Source organism: Entelurus aequoreus, linkage group LG03 (genome assembly GCF_033978785.1).
Source record: "Entelurus aequoreus isolate RoL-2023_Sb linkage group LG03, RoL_Eaeq_v1.1, whole genome shotgun sequence".
Taxonomy (NCBI): Eukaryota; Metazoa; Chordata; class Actinopteri; order Syngnathiformes; family Syngnathidae; genus Entelurus; species Entelurus aequoreus.
The window spans coordinates 38,170,448-38,184,426 of NC_084733.1; the positions used below are offsets into that span (position 1 = coordinate 38,170,448).

Genomic DNA, 13,979 nt, shown 5'->3' on the forward strand with positions numbered 1-13,979 from the left:
TTGCTCAATAAAGTGATCGATATAATTCCTGGCCTCGAAGCATCTCGATAGACGTTACAATAATTGAACGGTGTTCAATTGAACGGTGTTGACGAACACCGTTAGGGCCGCTTGTTGTCACTGTCACTCAAAGTTGCATTGCAAAATTACATAGAATAAATATGTTTATTTTGTTTAGAATTCAGATGGGATTTGATTTGGTGCGCGGCATATATTTGCTGCGCGCAGCAGACGCTTGAGCAGTGCGCAATTGCGCAGGCACGCACCTTTAGAGGGAACGTTGCATGGCAGTCCATGTCTTGTTGGAAACACGCCATTCTTCATCAACTTTTCTCTTTTTAGCGTCTCGGGTGTAAACCGTGCATCACTTGTCGCTGCATGTGCACCTTCACTCGCAGGTTACACACTGACACACGCCCATAAATAATAATTTTCAAAATAAAAGCAGCACAGTTGTATTGCGCGCACGACATAGATGTTTTTTCAACTTTATTTTGTAATTAATGATTGCAGCTGTTCACATTCACTCACAATCACGCACACGCATACGTCCACACGGAAGTAATACAAATAACGATTTTCAAAACAAAAGCAGCACCGTTGTATTGCACACTCGACATAGATACTTTTTAAAATTTATTTTGTAATTTATAATTGGCCTCACGCGGGCCGGACAGGGACGCACAAAGGGCCGGATGCGGCCCGCGGGCCGCAGAATGCCCAGGTCTGCCATATACAGTTGTATTTATGTATTGTTAAATAGGTCATAAATAGGTTATATAGTAAAAACATTTTTTTACCTAAGATCGGAGTTTTGTTCTAATGATCACTGAAAATCCCAAAATCATTCTAGTGAAAACTAAATATCTGTATTGACATTGGCTCGATACCAACATACCGAGTAGTCAGAAAGCCTGCTGGATGATTCACTAAGTTAGAGGTGATCTTTTGTCTTGAACATGCAAACAGCTGCCTGACAAAGGATGATGGGTATTGGAGCAAAACAAGGACTTGAATGATTCACAGCTTCCTTACTCCAGTATCCCCAGAGGGCCTCACACATATTCACACACACTTAAAATAAACACAGTCTCTTAATGCGTGTGGCTGACAGAAAGACGGTACCGCACATAAACTGTGCTGCATTGATTTCCACCCGAGAAGGTCATCGCCTCGTCACACACGATCTTTGGCATAACTTCCACCTTTGTCACCTGGCAACGTCAACACACGAGCTAAATGTGTCGAGCGAGCTCAGCAGCAGCTAGCATACAAGCCCGGAAAGTAAACACTTGACTTGTACAAGTGAAAATATGGTAAAACAGACAATTCAGATATTTGCTCGTATAAAGCCCACTCAGAAAGACACCTCGGTAAGTTGGCACCTACTCTTCTTACAGCGTTGCCCCGCGTTAATGTAAACACGCTTATTGTACATAACATACTTATTATTATTATTTACCCACCTTCATTCCTATCATTCCCAATAAGTCAAAATATCTCCGGTGAAATAAGATGAGTAAATTGATAATACGAATTACGAAACGTCATACACGTACTAATTGACACATATGACATCAGTTTGGCAGCACAGTGAACAGGGGTTTAGTGCGTGTGCCTCACAATACCTCGGTCCTGGGCTCGGTTCTGGGCTCGGTCCTGGGCTCAGGGTCTTTCTGTGTGGAGTTTGCATGTTCTCCCCGTGGCTGCGTGGGTTCCCTCCCACCTCCAAAGACACGCAACTCTAAATCGGCCTATAGTGTCAATCAATCAATCAATAAACCAATCAATGTTTACTTATATAGCCCTAAATCACGAGTGTCTCAAAGGGCTGCACAAGCCACAACGACATCCTGGGCTCAGATCCCACATCAGGGCAAGAAAAAACCCAATGGGATAACAATGAGAAACCTTGGAGGGGACCGCAGATGTGGGGGGACATCTGCGGTCCCTGGGCGACCGGTGCAATGGACGTCGAGTGGATCTAGCATAATATTGTGAGAGTCTAGTCCATAGTGGATCTAACATAATAGTGAGAGTCCAGTCCATAGTGGGGCCAGCAGGAGACCATCCCGAGCGGAGACAGGTCAGCAGCACAGAGACGTCCCCAACCGATGCACAGACGAGTGGTCCACCCCGGGTCTCGACCCTGGACAGCCAGCGCTTCATCCGTGGCCACCGAACCTGTGCCCCCCCCCTCCACGAAGGAGAGGAGGGCAGAGCAGAAAAGAAACGTCAGATCAACTGGTCTAAAAGGGGGGTCTATTTAAAGGCTAGAGTATACAAATTAGTTTTAAGATGGGACTTAAATGCTTCTACTGATGTAGCATCTCTAACTGTTACCTGTTAACTGTTAAGTGTGTGAATGCGAGTGTGACTGTTGTCTGTCTATCTGTGTTGGCCCTGCAATGAGGTGGCGACTTGTCCTGGGTGTACCCCGCCTTCCACCCGAATGCAGCTGAGATAGGCTCCAGCACCCCCCGCGACTCCGAAAGGGACAAGCGGTAGAAAATGGATGGATGACATCAGTTTAGTTATTAAACGACACGGGTAAATGATAAATGGGTTATACTTGTATAGCACTTTTCTACCTTCAAGCAGGTACTCAAAGCGCTTTGACACTATTTCCACATTCACACACACATTCACACACTGATGGTGGGAGCTGCCATGCAAGGCCCTAACCACAACCCATCAGGAGCAAGGGTGAAGTATCTTGCTCAAGGACACAACGGACGTGACTAGGTTGCAGTATCTTTAAAAAGCTAATGTATTTCAGTTGTTCCATTCCAAAAGTGATGAATGCAAATGCAAACGCAAACTTCACTTTTCACTTCACGAAAAATGCCTCAAACAAAAAAAAAAAATACAAGAAATGACATCAGATTCATGAAGTTGAAACTACTCACAGGCATGACTGTGTCAACAGGGTTGCAAACATTAACAGCAAATCTCGATCTAATCTGCTATACTCTATAACAGGAGTTTGTTTATTTGATAGGGACATTGCACAGACCAAATATAGCTACAAGCTCATTTTCATCTGTTGTCTTCGAACAAAGGCAAAGTAACTGCAGGTTAAAAACAATTTTACCAATAATGGAAAAAATAACTGAGCACCAGCAGAACGATCAAATCAGCAACAGTCCAATAAATATACACATTATGTAGACAGAACTAGTGACCTTGACAAACCTGATGGTCCTTCAATCTTTTGTTTTATGTTCAATTTAAGAAGTTGTAAAGTGAGACAGTCTCAAACAGTTTATGGCAGGGGTGTCCAAAGTGCGGCCCGGGGGCCATTTGCGGCCAGCAGGTAATTGTTTACCGACCCTCCACAATTTCTGGAAAAGCTATTGCAAACATTTTAAAATATATTACAAAAGTGGAATGAGGTGAAATCTCACGAGAGAAAGTTGCAACGTTGATACAAAGCTGCCATGCAGGCTGTTTTTTTTCTTTTGTCTTTATTTTTCTTTTTTTGCTATTGCTCCCAAAAAAAATTGTTTTTCAAAAATGAATGTTATAATGAATTATTGGCCTATTCAAGGCTCCAATTACTTAAAATATTTCACTTTAAAATGTTTTTGTGGAAAATATTGCATATGTGGTTGCGGCATAAAAACAACGTTTTCTTTGACAAAAGATTAAAGATTAAGATTAAAGTACCAATGATTGTCACACACACACTAGATGTGGTGAAATTTGTCCTCTGCATTTGACCCATCCCCTTGGGGAGCACTGGGCAGCAGCGGCGCCGCGCCCGGGAATCATTTTGGTGATTTAACCCCCAACTCCAACCCTTAATGCTGAGTGCCAAGCAGGGAGGTAATGGGTCCCATTTTTATAGTCTTTGGTATGACTCGGCTGGGATTTGACCAACCTACCGATCTCAGGGCGGACACTCTAACCACTAGGCCACTAAGAGCATAAAACAACCAAAATAATAGTTAAAACATAAAATTGACAGATATATCTGAGGTTGATCTCGTAACTTAAGTGTTGAAAGTAAAACAAATAATAAAAATGTATCACTTTATGAGTGGGGGACCTTTTAGATCCCAAAGATATTTAGTGGGATTTTATTTATCTTTTCACTGTGACTGATTACTCAGAAATAATAATACATTTAAATCAATGGTGTCCTGCATTATTGATCTTTGAGGAATCCAATTACTTCACATTAAACATTGCTTTCTGAAAGTTTTGGGCTGTGGGGGAAATACTGCATATTTCAGTTTTACTATGAAAAACAAAGTTGTCTTTGACAGAAAATGCATAAACCTTTTTTATTTTTATTTTTTTATTTTTTTTACTTTATATGAACCTGAAGTTGATATAGAGATTTACTGTAAGCGTTACATTAAAAATTCAAATAATAATTTGACTTATTTTTAACATGTTAATGACGGAGACATATGGTCCCCGGGAGCCCTAAATGTAAAAACAAAACAAAAAATCCATATATTTTGTTATGGTTTGAAAATGGAAAATTTCAAATCGGCCCCCTCATGCTTTAATTTTTCCGTGTGCGGCCCTCAGTGGAAAAAGTTTGGACACCCCTGGTTTATGGTAAAGTGTTACACATCCATGCTGCTCTAAATGAAAAGCAGTTATGGCCAAATGCTGTGTTTCTGATTAATTAACACAACAGTCTTCTCTTGACAAAAATGTGGTAGATCTACTTGCTTCATCACATGATTTCATAAGCTCTCCAAAGTGGTACAAGAGCGTGAAAAAATATCCATTATACTTACATCAACCATGAAAAATAGAAATTGTCAAAAGTTAACTTAAAGTTAATTTGTACTTCTTAACAATGTCCTACTAATAATCGTACTATAAAATAATAACGTTTTTTGTCACGTACTGTATTGTGAGTGCCTGTCTCCAATCTTTTTTCTTCTGAGAGCTACTTTTACAAAATGAGTTTCTTATTTTTGTAACATTTATTTTTATAGCTTATTTCTACCCAAATAAATGGTATACACTTGTTTTGCCAGGACATTAACAATATGTTGTTATCCGCAACATACATTTTGTATTAAAAAAATCAACAGCAAAAACGTTGTTTATCAACTATGTGCATCTTGTATTAATTCCAGTACACATATTTTTTCGAGCTATTTTGACAAAAACAAATGATTTTGTCAAACATGTAAATTGTACTTTAATCAGGAAGCAGATCTGCAGATCAGTGCAGTCATTGTCTTTGCGCTATATTGTGGTAATTTGCCATTAAACAGGGGCATAATGTCTACATTATTAGTCAATGATTTTATTAGCACTTCTAAACTTGACTTTATGTTTTTAACTGAAACATGGCTGGAACAAAATAACAGTGCAAGCATTCTGATCGAGACAGCACCCCCCAACTATAACTTCATTGATATATGTAGATCGGGGAAAAGAGGTGGAGGGGTTGCTGCTATATTTAAAAACATGTTTCAGGGGAAACAGATGTCACTCGGTGAGTTTACATCATTTGAATACCTGTGTGCTGTGTTGAAATGCTCTCCCAAAATTCTCTTGTTAATTATCTACAGGCCACCTAAATATTCTGCAAATTTTTTTGATGATTTTACTGAACTATTGTCTAGCATCTCCACTGACTTTGACTGCCTGGTTATAACTGGTGATTTTAATTTTCATATTGACGATTTAAATGACAAGGGCGCAAAAGAACTTTTTACTATTTTAGACACATTTGAACTGTCTCAACATGTGAAAGAGGCTACACATTATAAGGGACACACCCTGGACCTGATTATCACAAAAGGTCTCAATGTTTCTGATGTTCTTGTGATTGATCCTTCATTGTCTGATCATTTCTGTGTTTTCTTTAATATTTCTGTAATCCCGGACACACAAACAGAATCAAAGAATGTCAAAAAGCGGTACATAAATGAACATGCTAATGTCCTCTTTAAAAACGCCATCTCCTCACTACCACCTCTAAACCCATGTCATGCTGATGATCTTGTAAGCAACTTTAATTCCAAAATTGTGAATATCATAGATATCATTGCACCTGTTACAGTTAAAACGATTTCTGGCAAGCAAAAGGCACCCTGGAGAAAATCTGCTGCTGTAACAGCCCAGAGAAGAGAGTGCAGGAAGGCTGAACGAATCTGGCGGAATACAAAACTTCATATTCACCATGACATCTATAAAGAGAGCCTCCAGGCCTACAATTTAGTCTTAAAAAGTGCTAGAGAAACATTCTTCTCCAATATCATAAACAGCAACACAAATAAGGCCAAAACCCTATTCACAATCGTTGACAGACTGACTAAACCCCCAACACAAATACCAGCCGAACTCCATTCCACGCAGAAATGCAATGACTTTGCATTCTTTTATACTGATAAAATTGAAGGCATCAGACGCACCATCAATATCTCAAGTAAAAAAGTTGGATCACCACCCCATTTAGGCAAAAGTAACACAGCAATGATGGCAAGCTTTAATGCCATAGACTCTAAAACTCTAGTGGAAACGGTGACAGCTCTAAAGTCATCCACCTGCTGCCTTGATGTTTTACCTACCAACTTCTTTAAGAATGTTTTTGACTGCCTATCAACAGACATCTTGCAAATAGTTAATAATTCTATTAAATCGGGCAATTTCCCGAAGGCTTTCAAAACTGCAGTCATTAAACCTCTTCTAAAAAAGCAGAGCCTAGATGCCTCTGTTATCAACAACTACAGACCAATTTCAAATCTACCATTCATAAGTAAAATAATTGAGAAAGTTGTCCTCCAACAACTAAATCACTTCTTGGCTTCTACTGGCTGCCACAACAACTTCCAGTCAGGATTTCGACCTCTTCATAGCACAGAGACGGCCCTTCTTAAAGTTATAAATGACATCCGTCTAAACACAGACTCTGGCAAAACTTCAGTATTAATGCTTTTGGACCTCAGTGCTGCATTTGACACTGTCGACCACTCAATACTTTTGGACAGGTTGGAAAACTGGGTGGGGATCTCAGGCACAGTTTTAAGCTGGTTCAAGTCATATCTACAAGATAGGAATTATTTTGTTTCCATTGGTGACTTTGTATCAGAACCAACCAACGTAACGTGTGGAGTCCCCCAAGGTTCAATCTTGGGGCCGACTTTATTTAACATCTATATGCTCCCACTAGGACAAATCATGCAAAATAATAACATTGACCATCATTGCTATGCCGATGACACCCAAATCTATGTAGCGCTATCACCAAATGACTATCGCCCCATAGATCTTCTGTGCCAGTGCATTGAGCAAGTCAAACACTGGATGTGCCAAAATTTCCTACAACTAAATGAAGATAAAACTGAGATAATTGTTTTTGGTGCTAAAAAAGAAAGGTTTAAAGTCATCCAACACCTTAAATCACTGTCCCTGAAAACCTCAAATAAAGCCAGAAATCTTGGGGTTATTTTAGATTCTGATTTACATTTCGACAGTCACATCAAATCAGTAACAAAATCGGCCTACTATCACCTCAAAAATGTAAAAAGACTTAGAGGGCTCATGTCAGCTCAAGACTTAGAAAAACTTGTACATGCCTTTATTACCAGTAGGCTAGACTATTGTAATGGTCTCCTTGCAGGTCTTCCCAAAAAAACTGTCAGGCAGCTACAGCTTGTTCAGAACGCTGCTGCTAGAGTTCTAACAAAGACCAAAAAATGTGAGCACATTACACCAATTCTTAAATCCTTACATTGGCTCCCTGTAAATCAGAGAATAGATTTCAAAATCCTCCTGCTCACATATAAATCACTACATGGTCTAGGGCCCAAGTATATCACTGATATGCTCCCACTATATACGCCCTCTAGATCACTAAGATCTTCTGAGACCAATCTGTTAGCGGTTCCAAGAGTAAACTCAAATCAAGGGAGATCATCATTCAGTCACTATGCAACACATAGCTGGAATAAACTTCCTGAAGATGTCAGACTCTCCCCAACTCTCACTACTTTTAAAACTAGACTGAAGACTTTTATGTTCACCTTAGCTTTCAGCTAAATCTTTTAATCTTTTAACTTTTAACGTCTGCACTGTTCTTATTTTTATTGTCTGCATTTTAATTTTGCTTTTATTTTCTTTCATTTCACTTTGTTGTCTGTGAAGCACTTTGAGTCTGCCTTGTGTATGAAAAGCGCTATACAAATAAAGTTGCCTTGCCTTGCCTTGCCTACATTTGAACAGGTATACAAATACTAAGAGTTTGAGCAAATATGGCGACCTACTTAAAATTACCTGGCAAGCTACTGGTAGCTTGCAGACACTTGCTGTATAACCTCTTGAGAACTAGGGTCCTCTGCAGTGTTTTGGTCTATTTATTTGGTCAGAGTTACACATAAAATAATAGCCCTGTTATGTTAAACTAAAATGTCTACTGTAGAGGACGCTAGTTCTCAAGAGGGTAAGTCAACTAATGTTTACCAATCATTACATAAGTTCAACATGTAAACAAGGCCAGCTTGCATTAATCATACCCCTGGCAATGCATTCACTTATTCCTGAAATCTAGTTTATTGTCTGCACACTCTTCCTGTTGAGAGCAGTAATCAAATCACACAAATGGTTTCTATGGCAGCTTAGCTTGCACTGACAATACCTACCACAATGAAATGACAACAGCCACATCCATAGGGCTTTTTCAGATTCTGTACAAGAAGACAAGAAAACAAGGATGGTCAGGGTGACAGGGAAAACAATCCAGTTATTAGTGTGGCCTCTTTTGCCCTTCTAAACCCCTAGGGTTTGTAATTTCATCAGTGTCTATTGGAGACATATGCCAGCACATATGTCAGATATCAAAAACAAAGGGTGGGGGTGTTCACATTGACCTGGACGACCTCACTTTAAATGCCATCCACTGCTTGAACTCTGTCTACATTGGTCGATTGTGCCATAGTTTTTTTTTGTGTCCCCTGAGGCATGGCTTTGGCCCTAGTAGGCACAACGTCTCAATACTATATATACTACTACAGTATGATTCCTTGTTCATTCCTATAGCATTCCACATAATATGTTCTAATTCCAGTTTCTCTTTTTGGAGGAGACAGTGCCCCACACCACAAGAAGCTAAATTTACAGTATACTGCATGGGTATTGTCTGGTGTGTTTAACTTAGACTTTGACTTCAGCACCTCTGCCTTATTTGACTAAATGTACAGTATGTTAAAAAAAACAACTTTGTGCTTACAAAATCATCTATAGAGTAGAAGATCAGACATTTGTTTTTCAGGTGGTAGATTGGCTTAGGTTTGTGTTGGACTAACTCTGCGGTTGTCTCTGGCTCCCTCAGGTGTACTCTGTCAACAGTAAAGAGCAGGCGAGCGCTTCTTTGGAGTTTTTGGTGCCAAAGGACACGGCTGAAGGTTTTGTTAACAACAAGAAAGAGTGCTTCAAATTCAGGTGCTTTTTCTGAGAAATCAGTTTATTTATGGAAGACACTCTACTTGAATGTATTATGCTGATTAATAGTACATTTGTCCACTAAGGCTTCAGTGTTGCTACATGAGATTTTACAGAAAACTGATGCCACAATATTTACGGTAACATTATGGTAACCTTATTTTTTACTTTTCCAATTATAGTGGATACATTTAGCCACTGGGCACTTACATAATGCATTTATAGTTGTTAGTACATCAGCCTCACAGTCTGGAAATCCGGGTACAAATTGTGTCCTGAGATCCGGTAAGGAAGTACCGTGTGCACTCAGCCTCTCACCTGAAGTCAGCTGTGATAGGCCCAAAGCAACCTAATAAGCACAGGCAATAAAGAAAATGGATGGTTAGATGAATACATATGGCTAATAATTTTAGTGTAAGATAATGAAAACGAGAAAGAAGCTGAAAATACTAATTGGTTATGCCTTGATGCTTTTATGTGGACCAAATCAGACTTTTTAACTTGGGTACACTAAGGGCCTGATTAACTAAAGGTTTGCGTGTATTAAAACATGTGCAAACTTAATAGCGCACGCACAGTTGATTTCCTGAGCTTGTGCGCAGAGATTTGCATCTCCTAAATAGGGAAAATAGAGATCGCAATCCATTTTGTGAGTCTGTCTTCATGTATATGGAGAATATATGATATCAGAACACCCACAATACTGGGAGGAGGAGATGCAAATACAATTATTTAGCACTCGCATTGTGATTTATCAAGACAAACACCGTTTTGCATCTATATTTAACATGTTTAAAAAAGAATCCTCGCTCCTCCGTGTGTGTGTCAACATATTTGAACTGTCAGAAATAAAAATATTAGATATATCGTCTATTCAGCAATATCATTTTATAATTTTGTAACTTCTAGATCACCTAAGTGGCTGAATGAAACACATTTAATTGATGTTTTCTAGTGTCTGCTTGAAGGCTCTTATTTGGCATTACTTTTTTTTCATAAAGGAGATGTTTTATTATATATATTTTTGGGAAATGTACATTAGCAATTATTGATATATCTCTTTTTGCACCATGCATTTTAATGCATTCTTGCATGCAGGATCAATACACGTGCATCAACACCGGCACCTCCCAGAGGGAACCTTCCGCTTGCTAAAAATAGGTTCTGTTCACACTTATACGGTATATTTCCCAGAAATGATGTTGTGTGCTACATATTCCACAACATAAAGAAACAGCACACGTTGGACCGTTTGAAACATATGATGTCATTTATGTAGAGGGAAATGAGTTGACCCTTTGGCACTGCTGGTATAGTACACACAAAAAACTAATTTCACAAGGGCAATCTGCTCCACTTTTGTGCCTGTTATCAATTGTACACGGAGTCTTAGTAGATCACCTGCAACATGCCCACTAATAGTACACACAATTTCATAGTTTGCACATGCTGTTCAGTAGAGCAGGCCCTAAGTGTTAATACTGGCATTAATGACAAAAAGTTACCCTATGAAAAACATATAGAGTACATAAACACAATCTGATGAACAGAGTTTGTGACATATAGTGTGACACAACTCAAACTTACAATACGGTAATGCTGTCTGCCAGGTTCATTTCATTCATTCATTTAATCATTAATTTTGGGCAATGACACAGAAAAAGTACAAGGTAGACAACATATAATTATATTCATTAGTAGTGCAAAAGGGAATGTACAATATGTAAACATGACAATCCAGTTTTTCCTGAAACTCCCAGTTGTCCATTCAGTGATTAATACATTGAGCTTCACTGTTACTTTGATCAATGATTATTATACAAATGTTATATCATGGTGGCATTACCACACGTAACAATAGTTATTACACTATAACAATAATTTGTTGCAATAATGTAAGAAGAATGAACAATACCAACAATGGTAATAGACAATATAGCAACGATGGTAAGGAAACATTGAGCACATGTTAACACTATGAGACAGAGTACAACAGCAATTCAAATGAAAGACCCTTATCTCTATATTTTAACCAGACCCGATGTTTATATAACAGTTTAAATCGATGAATAGTTTGGAATTGCTTGTGTTGTTAGTCCAATTTGGTCCAGAGTTTTACTCTGCATACAGACACACAAAAACATTTACGAGTGGTTTGAGCTCTCGGCAATGAGAAATATCCAAAACCTCTCAAGTTATGAGCCCGCATCTGGTGTTATAAAAAAAAAGTTTTAGGTTAGGAGGTAATAATTTATGAAATGCTTCATATGAGTTTATTGATGTATTATATTTAACAAGATCATCCAATTTTTAGTAACTTTGATTGCATAAACAACTTTATACCACATTTTCATGATTTTTCAGGCTTTTTTTGTTATTTTAATGCTGGTGCATATCTTTGGTCCATGTTGTATTCACATTTGAACTGAAGTGGACTGACCTGGGGTCTCATCCATAAAACTGTGTGGAATTCTCACTTGAAGTGTCCGGACGCCAAAAACCCAAAATCTGCATACACACAAAAATATTCAGACTTGCAGAACACAGTAGGCAACAAAAGCTTGATAGTTGAGGCCCCTGAACGGAAAACAATCCTTTTTAAAAATATATATATATATATTTTTTGATTAATCACAATTAATCACAGTAAATTACTTGCTTGCCTAATTTAAATTAACCTTAAAAAAATACCCCAAAATAAATACACAAATGCAATAGTACTGTCAAAATATTTTTTTAATATTTTACTTGAATGCCAGTCATTTGTTTGCGCAATACTTAGTTACAGTATTATTTAAAATCCCGTCGGGATGTATTTTAAAGTAAAATTTGCCAGTGAGCACACCAGTCAGCATCTCCTCATTCATCTCATTCACGTTTGCATCACTGACTGTATATTCAGGTAACCAACCGCGATCATGCAAATGAGTATGTGCGGTCAAAATGTATTGCGTGATTAATCTGTGTTTATATATGATTAGTTAAATTTTTTTTGTGATTAATCACATGAGTTAACACGTTGAGTTTGACAGCTCCAACACAACACTTTGGTTATATATTATTATTATACTTTGGCCTAAGGTGAATGTTAGCAACAGTGTTCCCTCCATCCATCAATTTGATGTATAATGCCTATCCAGGGTTGTTGAAACAAAACATAAAAGTAGTACATGTTGCTCGCAAGGTTGCATATAAAATGCAGGAATAATACATCTACCAGTGCTGTCATTGCCAGAGCCAGAACATCTGGTGGTGAAAGCTGCAGTCTTATATACCCTCTGGGCAGGGCTCATGCCACGCTTCCAAAGCCCTAAATTCACAGTTAGGTAGTCAGACAGTAGTGGACATGGCGAGTCTTTGCAAACCACAGAGTCTTATAATATCATGCGGAGGTTCCCCTTTGCCCTTGTATAAATACAATTTCCACATTTAACAACCCTCCTGGGTGGATTCCACTCGCTTCCCTCTCATCATTTTTGTGGGTTAAAACAGGATTTAACTTCTTTAGCAAATATAATGACTTCTTAATCCTTTTTTAAAATTAAATACTAAACAAAATTTAAAAAGTAAAAGTGCTTTGGTAAACAACATTGTGTGGCCTACTTTGATTGTTATATTTTGTTGTTGAGGTAAACACACTTGAATAGCAATGTTTCCATTTTTTCCCACTTTTGTTCAGGTTCCAAAAAGTGTTTGATCAGGCAACCAAACAAGAAAATATATTTGAAGACATCGCCAAACCCGTCACAGACAGGTAAAGTCATCATGACACTGTTACTTCAAAGTTTAAACCATCAGAGCTCCATGCTTTTTTTGAGTGTTTTTCACATTTAATCAACAAATGATAAAATGCACAAGACTTTACCTTGTGGGCCGCTTTGCTTATTCAGGCTAAAGTCCAGCCATGTACGTAAGTAACTTCATGCAGCTCTGCTAACGGGAAGCCAGATTTTTAAGATCCAAATGGGGGGTGCCTGATTTTTGGTGTACTTGACATACTTAAACCACTAAGTGGGCTCAGCTGGCAGGGGAGATGGAAAGTTAATCCATTGTGACTGTCAGACCTTTAACAAGTCACAGCAGAGGGACACTATGAGCTGTTCTGCTTGCTTATTTAGTGCTGTTGTTTAAAGAGACATGCCACCATCAGACAAACCTGTTAATGTGTCTGCCTCTCAACTTTAACAAGATAAATTAAGAGCTTTAAAAAATTACAATAAATAGTTACATTCGGGGCAACACGGTGGAACAGGGTTTAGTGCATGTGCCTCACAATACGAAGGTCCTGAGTAGTCCTGAGTTCAATCCCGGGCTCGGGATCTTTCTGTGTGGAGTTTGCATGTTCTCCCCGTGACTGCGTGGGTTCCCTCCGGGTACTCCGGCTTCCTCCCACCTCCAAAGACATGCACCTGGCGATAGGTTGATCGGCAACTCTAAATTGGCCCTAGTGTGTGAATGTTGTCTGTGTATCTGTGTTGGCCCTGTGATGAGGTGGCGACTTGTCCAGGGTGTACCCCGCCTTCCGCCCGAATGCACCTGAGATAGGCTCCAGCACCCCCGCG

General features: G+C 38.8%; 1 protein-coding gene across 1 annotated transcript in view; it reads left to right on the plus strand.

Moving 5' to 3' along the window:
- The first annotated feature begins 1,051 nt into the window (after nt 1–1,051).
- Nucleotides 1,052–13,979, plus strand: part of kif6 (kinesin family member 6) — a 114,248-nt gene continuing 101,320 nt past the window's right edge. The window contains exons 1-3 of the mRNA XM_062041775.1: nt 1,052–1,373; nt 9,308–9,417; nt 13,097–13,171. Of these exons, the coding sequence (XP_061897759.1) occupies nt 1,314–1,373; nt 9,308–9,417; nt 13,097–13,171 (245 nt within the window). The 5' untranslated portion in view covers nt 1,052–1,313. The remainder of the gene's footprint in view (nt 1,374–9,307; nt 9,418–13,096; nt 13,172–13,979) is intronic.